We start from the raw sequence: 18,876 nt of genomic DNA, 5'->3' as shown, positions 1-18,876 counted from the left end.
TAAGTATTTTTTTTTCTAATTTCAACTATTTTTCTTGAGATAAATTAAGTCTTCAGTATAATTCCTATTAACATCAATTAATATTTTATAGTACTTAAAATGTGATAGATATGATTTTATAATGAAAGCAACCAATAATGTTGAATAAAATATATAATATTAGAATTTAAACACACTGATGAGCTGACAAAATGGAAGGAATACTCAAAGGCAAAAGAATAAGTGAAAATTGGAAGCCACAGGGGTAAGCAGAGCAAGGAAGCCAAGTCTCCCATTAAGGGCGTTTGTCTCATCAGGAGAACTTGAAGCTCTGGTGTGGGGCCCAAGGAATAGAAGGCAAGGCCAAGGCTGGCCAATGAGGGGACTCTAAGAGAAGCTTTCTCTTTTGAAATTGCAAGAAAGACAAGAAGGACCACTACTATCTCTTTGATTTAAGCTTATTTGAAAAGTCCCAGCCAGCAAGATAAACAAAAAGTAAAGGAAACAATTACTTGCAGATGATGTGACTTTGTACACATAACATCCAAAAGAATCCAGAGATAAATCAGTATTAAAGAGAGCTTAAAAAGACTACTGGTTACAAAATCAATACATAAAAATCAAATTTTATTCTAATATATAACAAAAGTAAACAGTGAGAAAAGAAATTTTTACAAGATAATATTTACAGTAACATTTGCAATACAATTTAACAAAAGATGTACAAGAAAACTATCAAACTTTATGAAGGACATTAAAGAAAACTTAAATAAATGGAGAAATATTTCAAGCTCATGGACTAGAAGACATTTAAAATAAAGATATCAATTTTTCCCCAAACTGATTCACAGATCCAATGCAATCCCAATCAAAATCCCAAAAGCTATTTTTATGTAACCTAAAAAGCCACTCCTGAAATGTATATGGAAATGCAGAACTTTGGCAATTCACTTTTGAAGAAGAGAAGGTAGGAGGCTTCTCTTTGTCAGATATCAAGATATGCTATAAAGCTAAAATAATTAAGATAGCACAGTATTGGCATAATTAAGATAAAAAGACCAACAAAACAGAATAGAGTCCAAAACAGACCTCACATGTATGGAAATGTGATGTATAACAGTATACAACACTGAGTAGTAGGGAGAAACAAACTTTTTAACAACTGAATCTAGATCATTTAGCTACCAATGTGAAAATAAAAGGAAACTGGATCTCTACCTCATACTATATACAAAAAACCAATTACAGATTGATTAAAAATCTAGATATATTGATAAAAGGCAAATCTATACACACTTAGAAGATTAGGCAAATCTATAAACCCTTAGGAGATATACCATTGTGATCCTCGGTTGGGAAGGACACAAAAAGTACCACACAGAAAAGACATTTTAAAAACTATGTGAAAATTTAAAACGTATATACCCCAAAGGGGGGCTAATATCCAGAATATCTGAAGATATGATCAACAGTTAGCTAGGCAACATGATGGAAAAATGGGAGAAAGACTAACAGACATTTAACAAGGAGGATATCCAAATGACCAATAGACTTGGGAGAAGGTCATTAGTGACTAAAGCATAAATTAAAACCACAACAAGATGTCAATACCACCAAAATAGGCAAAAAATTTAAAACTTTCACAATACAACGAGGTGGCAAGCAGCAATGGGAACTCTCACACAGTGCTGCTTACCAGGAGTGGTATAACATTTTGAAAAATAATTTAGCATTATCTACCAACACTGAACATATATACACACCCTCTGACCCAGTTTTATTCCTAGGTATAAATCCATCAGAAATGTGTGCATATATCCAAAAGGCATGTACATGAATATGCATAGCATTGTTTCTTCAACTGATCAATTTCAATTCTTAAAAAACTCTAAATAATTACATTAGACATATTTTTCCTTAATTTTTAGTTTGACTGGATCTTGTTCTTTTCCTTTTTTTTTTTTTTTTTACCTGTAATGCAGCCTTGTGTCAGCATTTAAGGGCAAAAAAAAAAAAAGGTAAGTATTCATAATGAACAAAAACAGCATTATTCCCTTTAAGGAAAACAATAACTGACAATTATTTAAAATCAAATAAATTTATCAGATTTAATAATCTACTACTCTTGGACATTCGGTACAACACTGAGCTGTTATACAATAGGGAAAGATATTAAAAGATGCATAGTGCAACAGAAACTAACACGGTACTGTGAAGCAATCATACTCCAATAAAGATCTATTAAAAAAAAGATGCATAATATTCATTAAATAATTCAGTTTAAACAAATAGTCACATGTTTCTAAACTTCATGACCTCTCATTTTAATTAAAAATGACTGGTCCCAATTCTTGAAAATCTTTCCACAGTAACGTCATTAAAACAAGTTATCCAAACAAAAATGATTCTAACTTTAAACAAAATAAAACATGGAGGTTGTCTTACCTGAATATAACTAGAAGTAATGAATTAAACATGGTCTGGTAGAAAATCTTCCACTTTTTAAATAACGTTTCTCTTTGGGTACTAACAACCCATCACCAATAAAATTTTCCTTACTTTTATTACGGATTTCACTTTCGTTTTTTTCCTCTGACATCTTCTATATCAGATCTAGTTTACTGGTATTTTAAATTCTAAATAAACCATAACAAAAGTTGATTTGACTGCTCAATACCCAGAGAATAGATTTCTTAAAGCAATGCTAGAAGGTATCTTTTTTTTTTTTTTTTGGTCTTTTTAGGGGAAAGTGTGATAGCAGTCCCCCACTACCAAAAATTATGCAGTCAAGTTTCCCACATTTGGGGAAATTGTAGGTGTGGGATGGATAAGCCTCACCCTGGGAAAACCACCTTTGTGATCATGGTATCTCTCCTGCCAGGTATAAGTACAGAACACATCTTTTTTTCATACTTTTTACATACATTCAACCTCCAGTTGTCTCTTTTTATTTTCAGATTACTACACACAAAAAAATGTCAATAACTATATAAGATAAAATATTGTTAGACTGAGTTCCAGGTATATTATATTCAAAGCTTTTAGCACACAGAAACAAAAACTGGTTTCACATTTAAATCTTCATTTTTAAATATATATTTTTCAAACATTAGTTTAGATAGACTTAGGCAAATTAATAAGAAATGCAAGTGAAATTTCAGCATCACTTGAGAGGGTAAGTGCTGCCTTAGAGTGACTGCAGCTGGAAATTCCTAGTACCAAACACACACATTGATGCTACGGTGTTCTCCAACCCATGACCACCTCCACGCACCCCCCCATCCACCGCCCCCCACATACACACACACATTTTTACAGGTGGTTGGTGATATCCTAACTGAAACTGTAAGTAGTGATTTAAACCCTAAGGGCCACTTTTAAAGCAGTTACGGCCCTAAGAGACTGATGATGTTTTTATAAACTGGTTCAAGAGCATGGCTTTCAAATATTTTGATATAAAATAGTAATAAAATACAAACCTGAACATCAGAAAAATATTTTATTTTTTACAAAAAATGGAGGAATTTATCTATACAATACAATCTTTAATTATTAAAGCAACTCAAAGGATCTGCTGAAACCAATAATCAAGAAATTGTGTAAAATGGGAATTAATCTCCTTTAACTTCTCCCCTCAAGTACCTTTTGTTGAATGGTGGAATGTTTTTGCTCCATTTCTCTTTTCTCCTTTGCTGCATCCACAACCAGTCGATCCAACTATAAAAGGAGTAAATGATAGAGACTTAGAAGTTAAAGAAAGAAAGACATGATTATTTTTCAAAACTCATACACCAAATCAGTCAGTCAACTGAGGTTTACCTAAAAAGGCATTTTGGCTACAACTTTAAAGTGGAAGTTCTTTTTTTTCTGGTATCATATCCTCTTTGAGAAGGTCTTTAATTCCTCTAGGGAAAACATTTCTAAGAGCAACCATGGTTCCAAGCAATTGTGACAGGTGGCCCTGTCTCAGGCACAACAGTGATAACATGCTCACCCCTTGAATTAAGGAGAATGACTCTAGATTAAGTTGTCTGCTGATGCACTCAGCAATTCTGGTAGTCGCTATCAAAGGCAGAAAGAAGATATACTGGTGATTTTTCTTCCCAAACAGCAAAAAGTAGCAGCTAAGCTAGTGTGTGCCAGCCTCACAAGTTCAACGTAACAGACACTTCCAATCACTCAAGATGCATGATGTTTTCAAGTTGGCTTCCTAATATTACAATAAAATCTAAAAGGTAGAAAAAATAATTCAACAGATAAAAGAGAAAGCAAGAAAGGAGGGAGGGAGGGAAAAGAATAGAATAGAGTAGGAGAGGACAGAATAGGGTAGAATAGAACAGAATAGAATAGAATAGAAACCATTCATTAGATCAGGGTATAAAATCACCAATTTTTAAAGTCCTTTTTTTAAAAAAAAATTTAAAAACTTATGAAATCATAAAATCCCATTTCTTTCTTGATCCTTTCCATCAGAAGAGAAATATCTGACTTCCAGTATTATGACAAAAGCACTGGCTTCTTGAACTCCTCTTTGCTGGAATAACAAAAATTGGGTTATAAAATACCCCATTATGTGGGTCTACTCTTCTAAACTGTGATGTATGTCATTTCATCTTTGAACACCCATCACCTCAAACTGACTAATGTGTGATAAATGAATAAATAAAAATGTAAATGTCAACAGACTACGGAGACAAAGTATTAAATGTCAAAATGTTCTCATTGATATCCTTTAACAACAAAACTGAAAAAGGCCTTCTTAAAAGATTGTGTGATCCTTTATTCACTATCACAAATGCTGTTTTTTTCCTACAGGAGACAAATTCTGACCACGGAATCTTAATATCACTGAATAATAATAAAGAACCAAAAGAAAACATACTGAAATAGAACTATCACTATTATAGAATATTTTACTTAGATGGCAACTATACCACTCCACTTTAAGATCTAATGCATACTTACCTTAGTGACATGCTGCATTGATTTAACGGGTAATGCTGCGCTAGGAAAATGTTTGTCCTCAATAGTTTCTTATACTGAATGAGTGGCATAACCATTATATCCTTGTTTTATAGCCTTTAAGTGAAAGGCATGTTAATGTTTTTCATACATTCAGATTGAAGTGCAGCAGAAGGCAGCCCCCAAGATTCAAACTGATATTTCTAAACTTGCATGCATGTACTTTCCACACCAGTACTACAATGCCAGTGATGGTAGTAAAATTGTCAACTTGGTAGTAAATTTCTCTGCTGCATCCCACCCCACTGCTACTGCAGCAGAAAGGGAGGAAATTCCCCTCTCTCTGTTGGGGCAGAAGTATAAAGAAAAAGATATCTTCCAACATGGTGGAGTACTGGAGGACGTATGAGTTGGGGAGGTGCGAAGGCTGGCAGTCTTGTCTCCTAGATGCTGGGTACTGTATCAGGAAGAGAGTTTGGAGCACAGTAGCATGTGTCCCGTGTTTCTATTGGCGTTGGGCATCATGAGTTTAATAGGCTCCTATACCTAACCAGGTGCCCCCAATCCTCTACCTATGTATTGAATCTCCTACACTCCTACCACCTCAGATTTCACCACTTCTCTTTCTGCCTTTCAACTTCTCCCATTCCCATTTCTTTTTAAATTTGTGCAAGTAATACCTTAAATAAAACCTTCCTACAACTCATACTCCCCTCTAGCTACTACCTGCTCTCTTTTCTTCACAATACAACTTCTTAAAAAATTTTTCCCTGTTCTCCACTTGCCCATTTCATATTCATCTACCCACTGTAATTAAGCTTTCACCTCTTGGACCCTCAACTCTCACATCAGTAACACATAACCTTCTTGCTGCTAAACCCAAGAGGTAGTTCTCAGTCCTAGGGTTACTCGACCTTCTTTCCAGCATTTGCACTGACAACCACCCCCACCTTTCTGAGACACTCTTTCCTTGCCCTGTGCTACCACGATTTTCTGGTTTTCCACCTCCTCTCCCATCAGTGTTCTCACGGAGCCCCTCTTACCTAGCCGTCTCTTAAAAGTAGATCATTCTTAGGGCTCTGTCCCAAGCCAAATCTCTTTTTACTGCATACTCGTGGACCTTGACCTTAACTTACAAAATCAAAATTATTAGGCATGGTGTTCAGTCACTTATGTTTTTTTAAAATAGGTTCATGATTTTGAAATACCTATTAACTTTCCTTGGGTCAATTCACACACTCTTGTGATTGCAATTAGCAATTATATGCTATTGACTCCTTTAGTGTTTCTTTCTCTTGAACTCCAGATATACCCACCTAGTTGTCCTATTCTCAAAATCAACACATTTAAACTTGAACTCATCATGTCCCTCCACTCTCAAATTGGCTACATCTTAACTATTCCTCAAGTCTATCTATTTATCTCCACCCTTACTGCCGGGACCCTAGTTCCAGATGCCATAATCTCATAACTGAATTAGTGAAAGAATATCCTAACTGGCCACCTCCAACCAGGCCATATTATCCACCAGGCACTACAGGCACTGGAGTTTAGATGCTTTTCAAGGACCTGCAAAATTACTTGAGACCTGGGAGGGTAAAAACTGAAATTAATAAATGTCAAAATATACAATTATTGAAACTAGTCAACTACAAACCAATTCATTTTTTTGATAAATTATACTTAATTTAAGATGAGGGTACAATCTAATGTTTGATTAAGATGTGGGGAGTGCCTGGGGCCTAGGAAGGTCTTGCCTTCTTCCCAAGTCTGGGCTGGATGTACTCTATACATGTTACAGTAACACTTTGATCCTCCAATATGTGGTAGGGATAGCTGGTTGCCTCCCAACATCCATTCTCTCCTCCTTTCTTAACAAGAGAATCCCCAAATTCTAGTAGGTTAACATGGTTACATGCATTAAGACTAAATTTCCCAGCTTTCCTTGCAGCTAGTGTGACACTGGGTCATACACAGAAGTGGAATATACAATTTCTAGGAAATATCCTTAAAGAGAGGGTATGAATCTTTCTTTCCCCTTTCCTCCTTCCTGTTGGCTAGCATTTGGATATGAAGGCTAAAGCTTGATAAACCACTTTGAACCATTAGGTAGAATCCAAAGATATAATAAGCCTGTGTCCCTGCAGATTAAGTGACCACCATACTAGGCCTTTGATTTTACATAGAAGAAATAAAATTCTATCTTGTTAAAGCTCCTACTATTTCTGGTTTTCTATCACATGCAAACAAATCTAATCTCCATTTATATACCCAGACAGGGCACTTAGCACAGAGATTAATAGTGTGGTGACTTGTTATTTTCTTCCAATAGATTAAGTTCTGTAGAGGCACGGAAGAGCATTTCTATAATTCACAGCATATGCCCTGCACACCATCTTTCCCCAACACCATCCCAACACACACACACAGACACACATGCACACATGCATGCACCACATTTATTTTTGGTCAATGAATGCAATTCTCATTCTGCTCTTACCTTTTCCCCATTTCCCTAAACTCTATTTTTCATCCTTAATCCCTCTCCTCAGAAAGTAACCTGAACCATTTTGGGAAAGAAAATCAACTGAAAATTGACAGAAATCCAGAAAACTCACCAGTCAACAAAAAAGAATAGCCGGGAACAGATCTAACATAAAGTTTTGATTAGATATCAAAAATAATTTGGACGTAATAAAATTTCTATATAATATTCTTGTATATAATTCATGCATGTGCATGTGTGTGTGCATGTGTATAAAATGAAAAAGTTCCCAAGAGTTCTATAATCTTAAGATTCTAAAATTTTATTATTCAAAATAGCAAAATGCAAATTTCTCTGAAAATAAAAAAAGAGCTATAACTCAAATAAAATACCAATTAGGACAGTAACTCAATAATCCAAATGTAAGAAACAAAAAAATAAATCCAGCTATGTATACTGTAAAACAAACACTTTGTTTTAAAATTCTTCTTTTTAGTACCCTAATATACTATCTGTAACATTTTCTTTAACTTTAATCTTATTTTTGGTTACACATTTAACCCATACATAAATCTGCTATAGCACCAAACTTCATCATTAAATAAACTGTCAAATTTCCCAATATGCTAAATCTCTTTAAAAATACAGATACTAGAACAAAGACAACAAAAGGAAAAATAAACAAGTCAAACTACATCAAACTAAAAAGCTTCTGCACAGCAAAGGAAACCATGAGCAAAATTAAAAGGCAACCTACCAAATGGCAGAAAATATTTACAAATCATATATCTGATAAGGGGTTAATATCTAAAATATATAAAGAACTCAGACAACTTAACAGCAAAAAAGAAAAAAAAATTCAATTAAAAAATGGGCAGAGGATCTGAACAGACATTTTCCCACAGAAGACATACAGATGGCCAATAAGAGGTCAAAGGTACTCAATGTCACTAATGATGAAAGACATGCAGATCAAAACCACAGGGAGATATTGCCTCACACCTGTTAGAATGGCTGTCATCAAAGATAAGAGAAGACTGTCAAGGATGTGGAGAAAAGGGAACCCTTGTGCACTGTTGGTGAGAATGAAATTGGCACAGCCACTATGAAAAACAGTATGCAGGTTCCTCAAAAAATTAAAAATAGAACTACTATGTGATCCAACAATTCCACTTCTGGGTATTTACCTGAAGGAATCGAAGACACTAACTCGAAAAGATATCTGCATCCCCACATTCACTGCAGCATTATTTAGCCAAGATATGGAAGTAACCTAACTAAGTGTCTGTCAATAGATGGATTTTAAAATGTGGTATACATAATACAGTGGAACATTATTCAGCCATAAAAAAGGAAATCCTGCCTTTTGCAACAACATGGATGGATCCTGAGGGCATTACACTAAGTGAAATAAGTCAGACACAGAAAGACAACTACTGTGTGATCTCACTGATATGTGGAATTAAAAAAAAACAAAAACAAAAAACAGAACTCATAGTAAAAACAGAACTCATAGTAAAAACAGACTGGAGGTTGCTAGAGGTGGGTGTTGGCGGTGGGAAAATGGGTGAGTGGGGTCAAAAGGTACAAAACTTCCAGTTATATGTATGTCAATTATATCTCAATTTAAAAAAATACAGATATTGGTATATAACACAGAATCAAGAAGTACAGTACATTACCTGTGCACCAAGATCCTTCATGTAGGGCCCAAGTTCACTAAATAGATCATATCCTTGATGAAAGAAGGCCAAATGGGCATACATAAAGGATAACATCTAACAGGAGGAAAAAATGGTTAGCATTTTAAAATCAATTCTTAGATAAATATTCTGAAATTTTAAAAAAATTCTGATCCTATCTATTGTTTAAAAATTATTCCACCAGAGCCCAAAATAGCAAACCTATTTAAAATTAAACTGAGTCATTTTTCTTAAAAGAGTATTACAAAAATATTTTCAAACTTATATTGCAATAATTCAAAGAATCAAGTTTTCAATAACTTCACCAGCTTTCCAGGTACATTATAAAATATCTATGTGTCTTTCAACAAAACTCACTGGCAAAACCTTAAATTACAAATAAAACATTAAAATATTAGGAGGGGACATACGAAGCTCTCAAAACAAAGCAATCACATATACTTTACAACCCGTAGATCACTAAGCACAACACGAAATAGGGGCATGCTCATTTTTTTCTCAAGATAGCAAAATAAAATGAGGCAACAGACTTTGCCAATATGGAGATTTTGTTATATTCATTCCAAAAATTCAAAAATGATTAATGGGTTAAGATTTTTTTCTAAGTTTTCCTACATTTTACCTAGTCATGAGAGAAAAAACACTCGTATTTTTATTAGTTAAATTTTTACATGAGAAGGAATTAATTCAATCACAATACTGAAAGAATCCTCCAAACATCCCTGTTATTTTTAGCAAGAAGAGACATCTGTTTAATTCTGTAAAATCTAAAATAGGTCAAAAGGTCCTTAGTACTCAAGAATCCTTCAAAAGGAATTTTTTTGGGAGAGAAAAACCAATAAAATAAAACACAATGACAAAAGGACAAAGCTCACTAAAAGATGATTCTGGAATTGGATAACGCTGGTTGTACAACTTTGTGAATATGATTTTAAAAAACACTAAATATATTTTTAAAAAAGAGAGGAAGAGATTAATAGTTACAAGTACATAAAAAGTAAAATATGCCTGCACATCAAAACACAGAATAAGCATATTAAAAGATAAATAATAAACTAGGAAAAAACACTTGACAAAGGGTTACTAGTCTTAACAGATAAGAGATGTTACAAATCAATATGAAAAGCATGAAGACCCCCACAAAAAAAGAGGGAAAGGACATAAATAGAAAACATAGTGACCAAGAAAAGAAAAGGGGGGGGGGACATTCATACTCATTTGCCTCAAAGAAATCCAAAATTAAACAATGAAATGACATTTTCAATCTACCAAACTGTGGTACAGTGGGGGAAATTAATACCCAGCATTGGTAAAATGTAGAAAAATGTTCACTCTCACACACTATTAGTGGAAATTTTGTGTAACCCTTAAAATTTGACAATATTCCTTAAAAGTTTCAATAAATGCTTCAACCCTTTGACTAAGTAATCTCTTGTCTTAATCTATCCGAAGGAAATATTATTCATTAGGATGATCACTATAATGCTATGCTTTACATCAAAAACAGGGAAATTACTTAAAATCCATTAATAGGTAAAGTTAATTTATGGTATATTCAAGGTCAGCAAACTGACCTACAAACTATATCCAGCCCTACCACCTGTTTTTGGATGGCCTACGGGCTAACAACAGTTTTTGCATTTTTAAATGGTTAAAGAAAATGAAAAGAAGACATGAAATTCATGACACGTAAAAATTACATAAAATTCAAATTTCCATGTTCATAAAAAAAGTTTTATTAGAACAGTCATGCCATTCATTTACATATTGTCTATGACTGCTTTCCTATTACAATAGCACAGCTGAGTAGCTGCAACACAGACAATACGGCCTCCAAAACCTAATATATTTACTACCTGGCCCTTCAAAAAAAATGTTTGCTCACCCCTACTGTATTCATATGGTAGAATTCTACCTGGTCACATCGTTAAATAAAAAAATATTTAATGACACATGATGATTTTGGAGTGTATTAGTGAAAAAAGAAAATTATAGAACAGTATGTAGGAATGATTCCTATTTTGTTTTTAAAAATTAAATGGAATTTTAAGAGGTGTATATACATTTTCACATACACACACACACAGGCGTGCGCACACAAACAGAGAAAGAAGACAAAGATTACACCAAGATATTAATAGTGGTTCTCTCTTGGTAGTAGCATTTATAAGTATTTTTATTCTTCCTTCATATATTTTATTTTCCAATTTTCTACAATTAACATACATTACTCTCAATCTGGAAAAGGTGGTGGAGGTAAACAGGAAGTATAATGTTCTCATCTGATAAGAAATAACATAAATATTAACAGAGAATTTAGGAAAAACCTAGGTGTGGACAAGGATCAAAAGCAATTTCTGTAGATCCTTTGAGAAAAAAAAAAACCATAAAAAAACTTTAGTGAACGAAATCAGAAAGGAGAAATTATTTCTAAGGTTCTCAAAATATAAAAGAGTGTAATGTATACATGACTATCATCCTCTGCCCACCTCCTTGTTAGCTTTTAAGACGAAAAATGGGCAAATAAGAAATGACTGTTGCCATGCCATCCTTCAAATTTCATCTCGTTTGTTTTCTACCTGCACTCCAAAAAGCTGATACACCATCAACAGCCCTAAGGGAAAAATTCTGTAAAATGATGCTATGTATGCCCTCAATCTCAAATTATTTAAGTGTCTGCTTTAAGGAGATTACAGTGTAATTATAGATGAGACACACATAAATAACTATAACATAAAGGAGACCAAAAAAAGTGGTTAAGTGACATATAAGAAGTACAAAAATATCATTAAGATTAATTATGAACCTGGAATAAATAAATAATAAATAAATATACATACACACACATATATGGTGCTATTTTAAAAACTTAAATATATACATTTAACTTCATATTAAAATATTTAGAACATCATTTCAATAAATATCTTACTGATTTCAGGATTTCTGATCTCCTTTTTGATTGAAGGACGTTAATCTGAGGGAAAATGCACTTGGTTAATCACCTATGCATTATTTTAAAAACTAATCCAGAATGCAATATTGTAAAATTTGCTTATTCTAATGGTTTAATACTTTTTCAGAAAAGTAAATGAAAACAAAGTTCAAGTTTTTCACCTTTTGACCTGCTTTTTGCAAAAACAGTTAAGACAAACATACCAATGAAACTCTCATCCATTTTTTCAACTTAAAGAAAAACTGGCCATGTTCAAACCATAAAATTGTACTGTACTGATAAAACTATCACCTTGATAAACTTTTGAATTTCTTAGAATTCCGTCTTCTCTCTACCCTCCTTATCTAATTGCTCTTTTAACATACATCCTTAATACAAATTCTAATCACTTTTACCACTACCACCAACCACATCTTTTCCTGACTGCTATAACAGTCTGTGAACTAGTCTCTGTTTCCACTCTTGACACTTCATTCTCCACACAGCAACCAGAGTGATCTTTTCAAACAATAAATAAGATCATGTACGTCTGTATTAAAACCTTCCAACTCCCTACTGTAGCCTACAAGGCCCTTCGTGAAGAGGCTCCTGCTACCTCTCCCACCTAATTTTCTACTACAGTGCTTTCCCCTTTTCTGTGGTCCAACCACAACCCAAGAGTACTCCCACCTCGATGCCTTTGTACTATTTGTTCTGTCCTCATGTCATGATTTTCTTCCCAGATGGGCACAAGGCTCTTATCCATCAGGTCCCAGCTTAAATAGTATCTCCTCACAAAGGTCTAAAGTAGGCCTTTAAGCAGTCTTTAGTACACCAACCCTATTTATTTTCTTTATAGTATTCATAACTACCTCATATTTTATTTACTTATTTATTTTCCCCAGCTAAAACATAAGCTCCATGAGATCAAGGTCGTGCTTTATTCCCAGTTGTATCCTCCAAGCTGTATATATTAGGCACTCAGAAATATTTGTTGAACAAATTAATGGACCTTAAATAAATATTTTAATTAGACTAAACTATTGAAAGATCAGTAATTATAAAAGTTGCCTTCTGTGGTATCTCTTCCAACTCTAGAAATTCACAACAAACATTTTATTTTTGTCTGTTATTTATTATATATCAGCTTAATGAAATACAATGTTTACACAAGAAAAGAATCATGAACTCTTTGCTAAAATTTCCAAAAGGTTACAGAATATCTTTTTAATATGTCCTTCCCACTGAATGTTCTGCCTGTTGTTTAATAAGATAATTTTAAAGCACTGATCAGAAAACAAAAACAGACCAAGAGGGGGCTTCCCTGGTGCCGCAGTGGTTGAGAGTCCGCCTGCCGATGCAGGGGACACGGGTTCGTGCCCCGGTCCAGGAAGATCCCATATGCCGCGGAGCAGCTAGGCCCGTGAGCCATGGCCGCTGACCCTGCGCGTCCGGAGCCTGTGCTCCGCAACGGGAGAGGCCACAACAGTGAGAGGCCCACGTGCCGCAAAAAAAAAAAAAAAAAAAAAAAAAGACCAAGAGGGAATTCCTTGGTGGTGCAGTGGTTAAGAATCCACCTGCCAATGTAGGGGACACGGGTTCGAGCCCTGCTCTGGGAAGATCCCACATGCCGCGGAGCAACTAAGCCCGTGTGCCACAACTACTGAGCCTGCGCTCTAGAGCCCACGAGCCACAACTACTGAGCCTGCATGCCGCAACTACTGAAGCCCACGTGCCTAGAGCCCGTGTTCTGCAACAAGAGAAGCTACTGCAATGAGAAGCCCGTGCACCGCAATGAAAAGTAGCCCCCGCTTGATGCAACTAGAGAAAGCAGGCGCACTGCTATGAAGACCCAATGCAGCCAAAAATAAATAAATAAATAAATAAGTAAGTAAAGACAGACCAAGAAAAATCTAATAACTTTGTTTACCTAAGCACTAGTTTCTTCTGCATGTCTGTTTCAAGGTCTATTCAGTTTTGAGAACTAAAAGATTAACTTTCAAATGCTCTAAGTAAAAGCTTAGAAAAATGTTAAAAATGCCTCTGTTTGACAATGAAAAACAGCATACACTTGAAAATACAAAAGTATATCCAAATATTTAGAGAAACTAAAGCATGACACTCTATAAATCTGAATATTTACTTACTATTCTCTAAAACAGACACTTTGGCCATATAGTAAAATAACGCAACAGTTCTAATTAGAAAAATCAAACAAATAGTTATAAGAGAGGTGAGGTCCTAACTTAAAACTACTGGATGGACATCAAAGGAAACGGACAGTTTATAATGTGTAAATTTGAAAATAATGAATATTTTAGGTAACTTCCCCCCTTCCCAAATAAAATTTAAAATTAAGTAAGCTGTTCACTCTTTCAAAAAACATTACCTATCTATTTTCCAACCACTGGACTAGAGGGAAGGGATATAATCTAGGAGTAGGAAAGACATATAAATAAATAATTTCAATAAATGAGATAAGTGCTCTAACAGCAATGTGTATGACAATAATATGGCAGCACAGAGGAAACAGAGACAAGAATGATTCATTTTGCCTGGAAAAGCTTGAGTAATTGTGACCACAGAAACAGAGAATGAATTGCTAATGGGCAGGTTAAAAGCAACACAAGAAAGATCAATTTTTATGAGAACATCTTAATACTCGAGACAAGAAGCAGTAAGGACTAGTGTTGGGGCTGCAGCAGAGTGAGAACGAACAGGTTTAAGAGGTACATAGAACTTTTCAAGGCAATTTTGACTGTTAGATATAGCAGCTAAGAATGAGGAGAATATCTGATATGATTCTCCAATTCTGATTTCTATGATTAAGAGGATGATACTACTCAGTATGGTAATGGCAATACGAAGTCATTTGAGAAGAAGAAAGATTTTAGTTTTAGACACAAAAGGAATGAGGTACTTCTGAGAAAAATATATTTTGTCGCTTATATATGGTGATAATTCAAGCAAAGGGCATGATTAAACTGTAAGGGATTATCATAAAGTCAGAAAACAGGAAGACCAAAGATGGAACCCTAATAGAGAGACTGAAAAGGTGGACAAAGGAGAGAAACCCAAAGTGGAAACTGAAAAGAAACATAAATTAAGATGATGACCTGCAAATGGTTTAAGATACATCAAGACAAAAGTATGTTTCAAGAGAGTGTGGTCTATTATTTCAGTGAAACACAATAGTCAAGTTGGTTAAAAAGTACAATATATCTAACGAATAAGACCTTAACATGAGCCATTTCAGTAGAATGAGGTAGGCAGTCTCAGTACTCATACTACTGCAGGAAGTGGTATAAATGTGAGGTAGATAAGACGAGATAAGAAATACAGACTACTCCATCCTAGAAGCCTTTCATTAATAAGTGGAGTGTACTTCATTGTTTAAAATTTAACTTCCCGCTTACTGAACAGGAACTTAATAGAAAAAAATCTTAAAGTCATTTTCTACTGTTTTCGCAAAGTTACCTGGGTAGTTTTTAATCACTAATTAGCAATATGTTTACTTAAGTATTTTTTTGTGTGTGTGCGGGCCTCTCACTGTTGTGGCCTCACCCGTTGCAGAGCACAGGCTCTGGACGCGCAGGCTCAGTGGCCGTGGCTCACGGGCCTAGCCACTCCGCTGCAGGTGGGATCTTCCCAGACCAGGGCACGAACCCGTGTCCCCTGCATCGGCAGGCGGACTCTCAACCACTGCGCCACCAGGGAAGCCCTAATAACCATTTTTTGAAAACATATAATAAACATACCTGAAGTACATAATCTAGGGCTATATGTCGAAAACATTTCCTTGTTGCTGTCAGAATGTTTGTGGCTTCTTCAACTTCATGCTGTTTGTTTCTCTGTACTTGAGCATTTTTTACTAATGCGTTTTCTTTTTCTTCACTGACTTTTTCAAACTGCTTCTTGGCATCTTTGAATTTTCTAAGATCTCTAAAAAAAATTAAAATAGTGAAACTTTCATAAAACTATCTGGATCAAAAACTTTACCAAAATAACATTAGAATTTAATTCTTATGTTCCTCCACTTATTTATTTGCAAATGACACTCAATAGCTCTTCCAACTAACATATATATTAGTTTATGAGTACACACTATTCCTGATATAGTCAGCTAGCATTTCCTTACTTAAATCTATACAATTTAAAGTGAAAATAAATTATCAAATTAACATTACAGAAACATAAAAGGCAAAGTTAATTTTTCTAAAGACAAATTCTGGGACATGCACCAATATTTAACCAAATAATTTTTATTTTTTTTACATTTATTTGTATTTTCTTTAACTGATGAATGGCTGATGTAAAATATTATATAAGTTACAGGTGTATAATATAGTTATATACAATTTTTTTTTTTTTTGGTCAATCCCAAACTCCCTAACTATCCCTCCCCCACTCTTCCCTCCTGATAACCATAAATTTGTTCTCTGAGTCTGTGAATCTGTAAAGTTGTTATTTTTTAATATTTATTTATTTATTTTGGCTGCCCCGAGTCTTAGTTATGGCACATGGGATCTTCATTGCAGCCTGCAGACTCTTACTTGAGGCATGTGAACTCTTACTTGTGGCATGCATGTGGGATTTAGTTCCCCAACCAGGGACTGAACCCAGGCACCCTGCATTGGGAGCATGGAGTCTTACCCACTGGACCACCAGGTAAGTCCATCTTGCCTTTCTTTATGTTTTTTCTTTTTTTCCCCTGTTTTTGTGTGTGTGTTTCTTTGTGTGTTTGGTTTTGCTTTTACCATTTGTCTTGGGGGTTTTGCTAGTTCATTTCCTTTTTTTTTTTTTTTTTTCTTCTTTCACATGGTGCAGCTTGCAGGGTCTTGGTTCTCCGGCCAGGGGTCGGGCCTGGCCTTCTGAGGTGGGACAGCCAAGTCCAGGACACTGGACCGCCAGAGAACTCCCAGCCCCAGGGAATATTAATAGGTGAGAGCTCTTCTAGATGTCTCCATCTCAACACCAAGACCTGGCTCCACCCAAGGGCCAGCAAGCTCCAGTGCTGGACGCCTCACACCAAACAACTAGCAAGACAGGAACACAACCCCACCCATTAGCATACAGGCTGCCTGAAGTCATACGAAGCTCACAGACAACCCGAAACACATCACCTGACACAGCCCTGCTAACCAGAGGGACAAGATACAGCTCCACCCACCAGAACACAAACACCAGTCCCCCACACCAGGAAGCCTACACAGGCCACTGGACCAACCTCACCCACTGGGGGCAGACACCAGAAGCAAGAGCAACTACAACCTCGCAGCCTGTGGAAAGGAGACCCCAAACACAATAAGTAAAACAAAATGAGAAGACAGAGAAATATGTTGCAGATGAAGGAGCAAGGTAAACACCCACAAGACCAAACAAATGAAGAGGAAATAGGCAATCCACCTGAAAAAGAATTTAGAGTATTGATAGCAAAGATGATCCAAAATATTGGAAATAGAATGGAGAAAATACAATAAATATTTAACAAGGACCTAGAAGAACTAAAGAACAGTGATGAACAAGACAATAACTGAAATTAAAAATACTCTAGAAGGAATCAATAGCAGAATAACTGAGGCAGAAGAATGGATAAGTGAGCTGGAAGACAGAATGGTGGAAATAACTGCCAGGGAGCAGAATAAAGAAAAAAGAATGAAAACAATTAAGGACAGTCTCAGAGGCCTCTGGGACAACATTAAACACACCTACATTCAAATTACAGAGGTCCCAGAGGAAGAAGAGAAAGAGAAAGGGTCTGAGAAAGTATCTGAAGAGACTATAGTTGAAAACATCCCTAACATGGGAAAGGAAATAGTCAATCAAGTCCAGGAAGTGCAGAGAGTCCCATACGGTATAAACCCAAGGAAAAACACACCGAGACACATATTAATCACATTTAAAAAAATTAAATACAAAGAAAAAATATTAAGCAGCAAGGAAAAAGCAAAAAATAACATACAAGGGAATCCCTGTAAGGTTATGAGATGATTTTTCAACAGAAACTCTGCAGGCCACGTTGGAGTGGCAAGATATATTTAAAGTGGTGAAAGGGAAAAAGCTACAACCAAGATTAATCTACCCAGCAAGGATCTCACTCACATTCAACAGAGAAATCAAAAGCTTTACAGACAAGCAAAAGCTATGAGACTTCAGAACCACCAAACCAACTCTACAACAAATGCTAAAGGAACTCCTCTAAGCCGGAAACACAAGAAAAAGACCTAGAAAAACAACCCAAAACAATTAAGAAAAAGGTAATAGAACTTACATATCGATAATTACCTTACATGTGAATGGATTAAATGCTCAACCAAAAGACACAGCTCGCTGAATGGATACAAAAACAAGACCCATATATATGCTGTCTACAAGAGACCCACTTCAGACCTAGGGACACATACAGACTGAAAGTGAGGGGATGGAAAAAGGTATTCCATGCACATGGAAATCAAAAGATTTTGATTTCCATGTGCATGGAATACTCATATCAGATGAGATAGACTTACTCATACCAGATAAGATAGACTTTAAAATATAGACTGTTACAAGAGACAAGGAAGAACACTACATAATGATAAAGGGATCAATCCAAGAAGAAGATACAACAATTACAAATATACATGCACCCAACATAGGAGCACCTCAATACATAAGGCAAATGTTAACAGCCATAAAAGAGGAAACTGACAGTAACACAATAATAGTGGGGGACTTTAACACTTCATTTACACCAACAGACAGATTATCCAGACAGAAAATTAACATGGAAACACAAGCTTTAAACGAGATGGATTTAATTGATATTTATA

General features: G+C 35.3%; 1 protein-coding gene and 1 pseudogene across 2 annotated transcripts in view; both read right to left on the bottom strand.

The window, feature by feature from the left end:
- ACAP2 (ArfGAP with coiled-coil, ankyrin repeat and PH domains 2) overlaps window positions 1–18,876 on the bottom strand; it is a 156,831-nt gene that overhangs the window by 38,514 nt on the left and 99,441 nt on the right. For both annotated transcript variants that reach the window (XM_029213913.1, XM_029213912.1), the window contains exons 6-9: window positions 15,823–16,006; window positions 12,062–12,106; window positions 9,109–9,204; window positions 3,622–3,696 (exon numbers count right to left, since the gene is read on the bottom strand). In XM_029213913.1, coding sequence (XP_029069746.1) covers window positions 3,622–3,696; window positions 9,109–9,204; window positions 12,062–12,106; window positions 15,823–16,006 — 400 coding nt within the window. The remainder of the gene's footprint in view (window positions 1–3,621; window positions 3,697–9,108; window positions 9,205–12,061; window positions 12,107–15,822; window positions 16,007–18,876) is intronic.
- LOC114891420 lies at window positions 2,720–2,870 on the bottom strand (annotated as a pseudogene).

Source organism: Monodon monoceros, unplaced genomic scaffold (genome assembly GCF_005190385.1).
Source record: "Monodon monoceros isolate NGI ecotype Baffin Bay Population unplaced genomic scaffold, NGI_Narwhal_1 Super_Scaffold_11, whole genome shotgun sequence".
NCBI lineage: Eukaryota > Metazoa > Chordata > Mammalia > Artiodactyla > Monodontidae > Monodon > Monodon monoceros.
The sequence above is the reverse complement of the archived record's forward strand: the minus strand, read 5'-3'. Positions and strand labels throughout refer to the sequence as shown.